General features: G+C 35.3%; 2 protein-coding genes across 2 annotated transcripts; both read right to left on the reverse strand.

The window, feature by feature from the left end:
• Positions 1-1,465, reverse strand: LOC114726169 (carboxylesterase 1-like). The gene is made up of 2 exons (XM_028912732.1): positions 1,412-1,465; positions 1-1,047 (listed from the first exon to the last, which is right to left on the reverse strand). Exons 1-2 carry the CDS (start codon positions 1,463-1,465, stop codon positions 1-3), a joined length of 1,101 nt encoding a protein of 366 aa, XP_028768565.1.
• Positions 1,466-5,986: 4,521 nt separating this feature from the next.
• On the reverse strand, positions 5,987-7,018 carry LOC114726170 (probable carboxylesterase 120). The gene has a single exon (XM_028912734.1). The coding sequence runs from the start codon at positions 6,971-6,973 to the stop codon at positions 5,987-5,989; it is 987 nt and encodes a 328-aa protein (XP_028768567.1). The 5' UTR covers positions 6,974-7,018.
• Positions 7,019-9,855: the final 2,837 nt, after the last annotated feature.

The raw sequence follows: 9,855 nt of genomic DNA on the forward strand, positions 1-9,855 counted from the left end.
TTAAGCCACTAATTGAGTAATGACTTTCTTGATCCTCTTATATAGCTGTTTGGCTAAGGCCTTTGCGGGCTCCTTGGAGAAATCGCCATGCTTATATTCCCCTTCAAAATAACCCTTCGCTTCTACTCCTTTTTCTTCTAATGCTTTCACCAGCTCCATCTCACGGTCCACCAGTGGGTCGCCATAACTCCCAAACACAGTCACTTTCCATCTAAACCGCTCGATTTCATCAAGGCCCTTACGCCCACTCTCACCCGTCGGATTGCAGTACCCATGGTCACGGTCAACGCCCACGGGCAGCGACAGCTCCCAAAACAGATCGTTGACGGGCAGAGGCAACATCTTATCATCGGCTAACCTCAGCTCTGAAGAATTTCTCTCCACTCCACCGAAGAATGGTTGAACCAATATCAGCCCTTGGATCTTCAGCGGTTCAAGTTGGTCCACCTCCGTCGCTGCACGTAGAGACGTGTTGTACGCGATGTTACCCCCCGCGCTCCCTCCCATCAGATAACAGTTTGAGAAATCTGCGAAACATGTCAACCAAGGATCGTCGGAGGTTCGGATCCAATGCAGCGCCTCCATTGCATCTTCATAAGCCGCCGGCAACCTGTGCTCCGGGGCAAGGCGGTAGTTGACGGAAACAACGACAGATTGTGTGTTTTCTGCCAAGTTAACACAGACATCGTGGAAGTAAGTGGAGGCTGCGCTGTAGAATATGAAGCCGCCGCCGTGGAAGAAAACAATGAGAGGAAGCTTGGTGGGGGGAGAAGGAGGGTGGTTCAGAACTTGACGGGGAAGGTAGATGCGAGCCCAGGTGCTATGAGAAGGATTAATGGTGAGATCTTTGGAGAGAACAGGATGGGAAAGGTTGGGATCAGGTGAGGCTGGAGATTCGGGGTGTTTTTCCAAGCGAGTTATTGTGCCGTCTGGATTGAGGATGATGTGAAGGGATTGGTAGGGATCCATGGTGGTTGTTGGAGTTCCGGGGACGGTGGTTGACGGAGAAGGACATCGGAGTAACTTTGCGCAGCCAATCCCTTGCCTCTAAATACCATTCAAACTATAGCTAGCAGTATACTGTTCATGATGATCACCATGTGCCTCTAGATCTACACTGAGCATCTACAAGAAGATAAAATCATTGAAACGTGTGAGGTGAATTAGATAATAAATTAAATATAGGGGGACTTTGTTCTTGTACGAGAATCAATCATAGGACAATATCCAATTAGTTTCTTAGTGCCTACTACCTTCTGTTTTATTTATAAGACTTCGTTTATAGTTTATAAATGAAGTCTTATTATTAAGATCGGAGGTACTACATTAAAAAAAAATCTGACTCTTGCTAACATGGCATGTGACTTCGTGCAGAATAAAATTGAAGTGGATGGTTTAGTATGAACATTACAATATCGCCAGTGAAAGTCCAAAGGTCGTCGTTGAAAAGTTTCAACGGCGACATTTTATTGCTACTAGGTCATTGCCGTAGCAGTCATGATTGAAACTTATCAGCAGTGACATAACAAAGTCGCCGCTGAAAATGTCGACGTCAAAAGATGAAGAGTTTGTTATCATGGAGTGTCGCCACTAAAACGTAAGAATCAACGGCGACTAATGTTGCTACTGAAGCTTGTTTTAGCGGCGACAGCCATTGTCGCCACTGTAACCACAATCAACAGTGACAATGTGTTGCCACCTATTACCATTTGCAGCGACAACATAATTGTCACCGCCAATTACCCATCGCCGCTAAAAGTTTAATTATTTTAATATGTTAATTATACAAATTTTGTTTAGTTATATTCCTAATAAATGTGATCATAAGGTTTAATAAAACTAAAGTAATTAACAGACAAATATATTAAATAATAAGATTTATAACCATCAAAGTGTTTTTATGTCTTTAATAAAAATAAAAATTGTTCAATTAAAAGATACATTATATAATGTAAAAGAAAAATTACGTAAAGAGACCAAGACTAGGGACGCTAGAAGTAGGAATATCTGCAAGAGCATTTAATTGCATATTTTGCATTGAAGCAGTGAATTGGGCTTGTATTCTCTGCTCCATCAATTGCTCCATCCTTTGTTCAAGTTGTGTGTGCTCTGCTGCACGTTCTGCTTCCATCTTCTTCGCGGCAATATCTAATCAGTTTCACGAGGTATGAGTGTCTTAGTTGGCCCAGCAAAACAGCTTCTGTCTACAATTTGATTTTTGACAGATAATATTCATATCTTCATTTTTAAAGAAGCAACACAATATAGATATATTATTGTCTCATTTCTAAGCATGTTGAATACATCTACCTTTCATACATACTCTATCCTTCACTACTTTCCCCATCCGTAACATCCTTATTTTTATCTAGTATTTAATTAAATTTATAAATAAATATATTTTAGTATTAAGTTAATTAAAAAAGTTAGATATAGGCAAATAATTATTATTATTATTTTAATAATGTTTTTGTGTGTAAGTGTGTGTGTGGATGATATTCTAGAAAATTATACTATGGTATAGAAGTTCCACATCGAATAATCTTTAAAGTTAAGGAGTTTGAGGAGCTTATATTTAAGAGATAGTAAGTGGAGCTTAAAGTGAGTAAATAATTTTCGCATATATCTGATGTAGTCTTAGAAAAGTGCTAGTTTTGATTTTATTAACCGTTGGATCGGATTGAAATTTGGTCAGCCCATTTGGGACATCCAAATCATTAATTTCAACGGTTGGATCATCATTTTAATCTCCGAGTTACAAGTTATGAGGTACATTTTTAACTTATATCTTTTAGATTTAGTAGATAGAGTCCTGAATAGTAAATTAGCATTTTAAAGTTCATTCACCGTTAGATTGAGCTATAATTTGGAGGATAGTATCATGATAGATAGGAAATTAAATTCAACGGCTAGATTAAGTGTTTAACATCTGTAGTGAGAATAACTTAGTTCGTACTAAGTCCATTTGTCTAAGTCCTTCAAAGGTGGAATATAAGTTATAAATTTACAGTTTGTCTATTTACATTATGAATTTGATTATTCTAATAATATAATCTAATAATTAAAGGATATTTAAGTAAGGAAAATTTAGGAATCGAGTCTAAATCATATATATATGTTCTCATTCCAAACCTTATAGAAATGTCTTTTAGACTAGAATTCTGAGTAAAAATTAAAGCTCTTAGAGGAGGAGTTAGAGGCTAGAATTTTGTGAGTAGCCTACTCGAATACTATAGAGATAATATTTTAATTTTGTTTGTAGATATAAACTCTATTGTGGCATTTTTTAGGTTGGACTTTGGTTGTAGTTGACTGTTAACTAGGAGACTAAGTAACTAAATTTCTATCTGTTGCATGCTCTAATCTGAAGTTGGTGAGCGGCTTTATAACTAATTCTATAAAAGCATATTACGTTTTGTATGAACTTTCTTGTGGGATACTATTTTAAAAAGGATTAACATAGTGTGTATTGCAAGAAATTGGTAATCATGATTATGATGTATTATTATGAAATTCCGTTGATTATGTGTATAAATGTGTCATTTTGAACCATGTACATCTATTTTGGGTGGAAAAAGGAGATAATTGGAGTTATTGAGATTCATATACTTGCCACGTGGTATTAGCCTCCATACGGAGTTCTATAGTTGGCTGCTATTATTGTCCCACTAGTTCTTCGAGGGACTGTGACACCTCACTAGTTCTTCGAGCGGGGACCCATGGTCCACCGAGTGCTCTGTGGTCTTTGGCCGATCCACATCATTCGTGTGGTAAGCTTGTCAAAGTTACCAGTCAAATGGAAAGAACTTAGCCCATGGGTCCAGTCGGCGAAAATAAGGAGGATATAAGGATGGATTTGGGTTCAGGAATTACATATGACATGGAATATTCATTGATATTTATACCTTTTAAATAAATGACAAGTATGTTATCTCTTTTGAAATGTATCAATTGCATGAGATTGGTGGAAATATTTGTCTTATATGATTATTGTGAGTTTAAATGTTAAATAAATGTTTATCAACTATTATTAACTCTGTGTATTCCACCTGCACCTCGCTAGCCCATGCTAGGGTGTGTGATAGGTAAGGAGTTAGTTACTAAGACGTTGTCTCACTCCTGTTGCTTTACCATTTTCAGGAAACAATACGTTAGCGGGACCTTGAGGGAAGACTCCTGAAGCTCAATAGCTATAGCTGACAGTGTAGAGCTTTTAGACCTTATTTTATGCAATCTTTTCGTATATTGCCATGCATCAGGACTGCATTCATTTGGGACTTATTTTATCTTCTTATATTTTTATGTCATTTGACTTAGTGAACGTATTATACCTTCTATTTTTCGTTTATTTTGTCTGAACATTCGACTAGAGTGCTGGTAGTGGGCCCGAGGCCCTTAGATTGCATGTGATTGAATTATTGTGGATACACGATGTGATAATGACAATTTTTGCAAGTTTAGCTGTTGCTAGTATTGACTAATATAGTTAAATCTAAACTGCTATTATGATTTATCATTCAGAGGCGTATTGTTTTATAACCATGTTTGCCATGATTACAAATATAGGTTATTCTTTTTTTAACCATAATAGCCTTAATTAAGGTCAAATGCTTTTCTATCATGGTTAGCCCCTTAGTGATATGATTGCTCTTAAATAACCATGATAGGGTATGTTTACTAGTTTTAGTCCTTTTTATCATGGTTATTTCTAGTTAGTAAGTGGTGATGTTACACCATCATTCAAATTTATATACTTTCTCATGCATGCCTTCGCCTCATTTCTCTCCCATGCACAATGATTATTTATTCCATCTCTCAAACATTTAATTATAGTATATATTTGTTTTATACACACTTCAGACTTTCTTCCTCTCCCTTTCTCTCTCCGTTTCTCACTCAAACACTACATTATCTTTTTTTTAGTCTCTCTCTAATACAATAATACATAAAAAATAATAATTATCAAAGTTACTTAATTACACAAATAAAAGATTATAATATAAACTTTTTACAAAAAAATCAAAAATGATAAAGAAATGTAAAAAATCTTTCAGCGGCGACTAGGAAGTCCAGTTTTTTTGTAGTGATATAAGGGCCAAACTTTTTCGTAACTTTCAAATTCTGGAAATTTTTTTTCTCACAATCAATTGATGAAAATAATAGGAAAAATTACTCTACGTTCCAAAGAAAAAAATATATTATTACCAAAAAAGTCATATAACAAGTGAAGAACAAGTCACACAGTACGCATAAAATAACAACAGAAAAGATCTTTTTTTGGTAATTATACTCTATTTTTAGACCTCACAGTGATTTTTCTCAAAATATTATTGTATCAAGAGTTCTCTCACATTTATTTACATATCTCACAGGAGAAAAAGATGAGAGAAAGCTTCTCTCGGAAAAGGTCAATAGAAAATTTCTCTTAAATAATAAATTCCAAAGAAAATCTTAAATCTTCTTCTTTTGGTTTCTTCCACATATATTCTTTCTCTCAAAAGAAAAAGAAACAAAATGATCATTTCCCTCCAATTTTCCTGATAGAAACGCTCTCTGAAAAAATGAGGGAAATTAATTTAACTGAAAAGTTTGTTACCTGTAAATGAAGCTTCTGATATTACATTTCTCTCCCTTGTCTGGGGTTAGAAAATAGAAGAAAAAAACTCGCTTAGATAGAAACAACATTCAAATAAACCAAAAATTTAATATCAAATTCAGTCTAATGCACAATATTCCATTACTAACACAATTTTTACCTCTCTTTTTTTTTTCTTTATCACTTGACTAACACAACTCACTGTTGTTCCCAAAATAAAAATAATAACAACACAGTATATTAGGCTGGGCGTGCCATTATTGACTATATGCTGTTGATCTATTTTGGGCGCCAGAATGGAAGGAAGCTAAAAAGGAAAAATGACACAAAAATACTTTTCAAATATGCAAATCTCATAGTTAGAGATATTTTGGCTGATGGAAACAAATTTCAGGAGGGGTGTACGAAATCTTTAACGAGGTTGAAGAGTGGGCCAGCTTTGCTTAGCTCAAGTAGATCCATTCCATGATGGCCTGCCCCAACGTGGTCCACCACTTTCACTCCTCTACTTCGCATTATATTTACTAACTCCACCTGTCTGTCAATCACTGGATCACCATCACATGCCGGTAATATCACCTCCCATCCCAACCGTCCGATTTCATCCAAGCGCGTCCTCAAATCATGCATCTCCATTGGATTGCAATACTCGTGATCTCTGTCCGCACCTGGCGGCAGAGCGAGCTCCCACATCAGATCATTCGCACTAAGCGGCAGAGTCGGGTTATTGGCTAGCCTCACCTCTGACTCAGTCCTCTGGGACCCACCAAAATATGGATGGTGCAATATCAACCCTTTGATCTTCAAGGGTCCAAATTCATCAACGGCTGCTGCTACATTTAATCCTACGTGGTAAGCCATGTTGCCCCCGGCGCTAGTGCCCATGAGGTAGCAGCTAGAGACGTCGGAAAATTCACGTATCCATTTCTCATCGGTGGCTTTCAACCAATGTAAAGCCTCCACGGCATCGTCGTAGGCCGCCGGAAGCCGGGCTTCAGGAGCAAGACGGTACTCAACGGAGACGATAACGGCAGAGAGTTTGGTAGCCATTTCGGAACAGAAGTCATGGTTTATAGAGGAAGAAGCACTGAGTAATACAAATCCACCGCCGTGAAAGTACACAATTACAGGTAATTTGGAAGAAGAAGAAGAAGAGATTAGTTTGTGAGGGAGGTATAGTCGGAGGAAGGTGGCGTTGTTGGGGTTAAGAGGAAGGTCTTTGGAAAGAACGCGAGATGGAGTGTCGGCATCCGGCGTGGCTACGGTGGTCGGAAAAGAGGCGAGACGGGTGATGGAGCCGTCTGGGTTTCTGGTAATCTGAAGATACTGGTAAGGATCAATGGGACACAAAACTTGCTCTTGAAGCTGCTGAGACATACTTGTGGGTCTTCTAAGAATTCGGTGATGGAGAAGAACAGGGAAGTGGGAAAATTGAAAGATTGGAATCGATGTTTATGGTCAGGCACTTGTTAGAAACTTTGATCTATAAGGACCCATTTATGCTCCGAAGGAAAGGTCCCTGAAAGCGACTTATTTACGCGTGGAAGGAAAGGACTTCAGAAGAAAGCTAAGAGAGTGTTTGGTTTCCGCACTTTCACGTAAAGTGAGATGAAACCCAAAAATTACTTTTAAAATAAATTATGATTTAATTTTGATCAAAACATGATATTTACTTCTTTGAACACTTTTTGACCTGTACTTCTTTGAATGCTCCTGTTCGTCTTAAAAGTGGAGGAGAAAGAGGAGTTTATTTTGCCTTGCACAACCCAATCTATTCTTTCTTCTAAATTTTTTATAACTTGTTTTGCGCTTATTAAGGAGTCAGTAATAACAGCACACATTTTTTATAAATACTTTTTTTAATTAAGAAAAAATAACAAAAAGGGAAGGAAAAGTTTACTAAATTTTAAATCAAGTTTGTTTTCTACACTCTGATAGGTTTTAGCTAAACTTAACTTGAAAATAACAATATATTTTTATATATGAATTCCTTAGTTGAGATTATGTAATTTCTAGGTTTTTTTGGGTCATTTTTTCTTTAGTTAATTTTTTAAATATTTATAAATTAGTTATTTAAATTTTACATTTAGTACTAAAAAATATTAAATTATTTACAAATCAGCAACTTGCGGATCTCTCTCCATAGGTTATTTACAAATTACTACAAATTAATGTTTGCCTATCTCATGTAAATAGAGAAAAAGTGATATTTTGGTTTGATAATTGCGAGAGAAAAAATAATGAAATGTCTTAGTTGGATACCATTCGTAGAGCAAACCTGGGAAAAAGATAGCACGCCAGAGAGGAAGTTATTAAAAATTCAAAGTTCAGTCGGGGTATTAAATTAATATTTAATAATTAATTAGAATAAAATAGTCTAACATGCAATTTATGGGGTTTAATATTTAAATGCATAGATCTATAGAAACTACCAAAAAAAAAAGTCAACATTTACACATACATAAATAATCGTGTGCGTACGCATATAAATATATATATATATATATATATAGAGAGAGAGAGAGAGAGAGAGAGAGATGACTCAAAAGTCGGATACGAAGACTTTGTACAATATGGTTACAAAGACAAGTAAATAATGGAATTTTGGTAATAAGATATTATGGTTAGTTAAGTTAAATAATTTGTCGTTGAGTTTGAAATTTTCAGTGCTTACTACCTTGTATATGGTGAGCAGTGATTTTGTAATTCTAAAAGTGAAAAAAATTGCTCCTACGTATGGCCTTGGCCAAGCCAAACCAAATCCAACGGATTTTCCTAAGTTATTTATCACGAAATTAAGGTAAGTTTCTACATTATTAATACTTGAATTATGATTATTAAACTTTAAGTATATGACTCTTATATTATGAGCACTACTAAAAAAATCCATTTTCATCCGCTTTGAAAGCCCTTTTTTGTTTGTTTAAAAAGGGACATAGACAAAAGAAACGTAGATAGAAGTTATATATTTGTCTGTTTCTAATAAACGAATATGTAAGGCACATATTTGTCTGTTCTAGCAGACGAATATGCAAGCACATATTTGTCTGTTCTGGTCAAAACAAGCGAATATAGTATCTTCTTTTTTAAAAAAAGTGAAATTATTTATATTGTTAGTTTTTACTATAACCTATAATTTTAAAGCGTATGAAGCAAAACCAAAATAAAGTAACAATGACAACAATTCAGCAGAACCAAGTCATGTTATACTTTCCATACAAATCACAATTTTAAGGGTCAAAGTAAATGACAATAATAACATCTAAATTAGCTTAGTTAAGGAAAAAAAAATTAAACACCTTAACTCAGTCATATAACACAAGAAAGTTTAAAACTAGAAAATCTAATCACATCCTAACCTATTTAAATAGATACTTTAACTTTTAGGATCTCATACCTTTCTAAAATTTAACATGGAAATTAAATATTGAGGATACTTAATTAACTATCATATTCCAACAAAATTTCTCTCCTGGACGTTTTCACAAACACTTTATGTGCATTAATATTTAAACAAGTTTAATAAGCTTTTAATTTTAATATACTTTCTCAATCACTATCACTGCTTTCCAAAAGCTATTATTCACCAACAATCAATTTAAATAGAAAATTTTCACCACCAAAATACCGAAACAATCACTTTCAACACCTATATAATAGTCTCACACAACCAAAACATTCAACACCAAACCACATAACTTATCTTGCTTCTTACAAAGTAAAAGTCATGGAAAAAGAAGAAGATAGTGTTGTCAAGGACACGAGAAGAAAGGAGGAGCTATCCACCATCAAAAAGAGAAGCTAGCCATGGAGTTCATTGTGTTGTTGAGATGTTGCATCGCCAAGAAAGAGAAAAGAAGAGGAGCTATCGTTGACCAAGAAGGAGAAGATAAAAGAATGCTAGTTGTCGCATGAAAAGAGAGGAAGAGGGAGAAGAGGAAGCTTGTGGCAAAGGAGAAGAGGAGAAAAAGAGAACCTGCTGCTAGGGTTCGTTCTGATCTGATGAACAAATGGTGCTGTGTTCTAAAAATTCAAATTTAAAGTAAAAAAATTTTTGTCTGTTACCTAACAAACAAGTATATATCTGCATATTCATCTGTTACGCCTTAACAGACGAGTATGTATGTACATACCCGTCTGTTACATACTCGTCTGTTAAGGCATAACAGAAGAATATATGTTACATATTCGTCTGTTCTGTCATAACAGATGAGTATAGTGACTTTTTTTTTCTCTGTTTTAAAAAAACAGATGAAAAT

Source organism: Neltuma alba, unplaced genomic scaffold (genome assembly GCF_004799145.2).
Source record: "Neltuma alba isolate B1F8T4 unplaced genomic scaffold, ASM479914v2 tig00012343_pilon, whole genome shotgun sequence".
In the NCBI taxonomy this organism is placed as follows: domain Eukaryota; kingdom Viridiplantae; phylum Streptophyta; class Magnoliopsida; order Fabales; family Fabaceae; genus Neltuma; species Neltuma alba.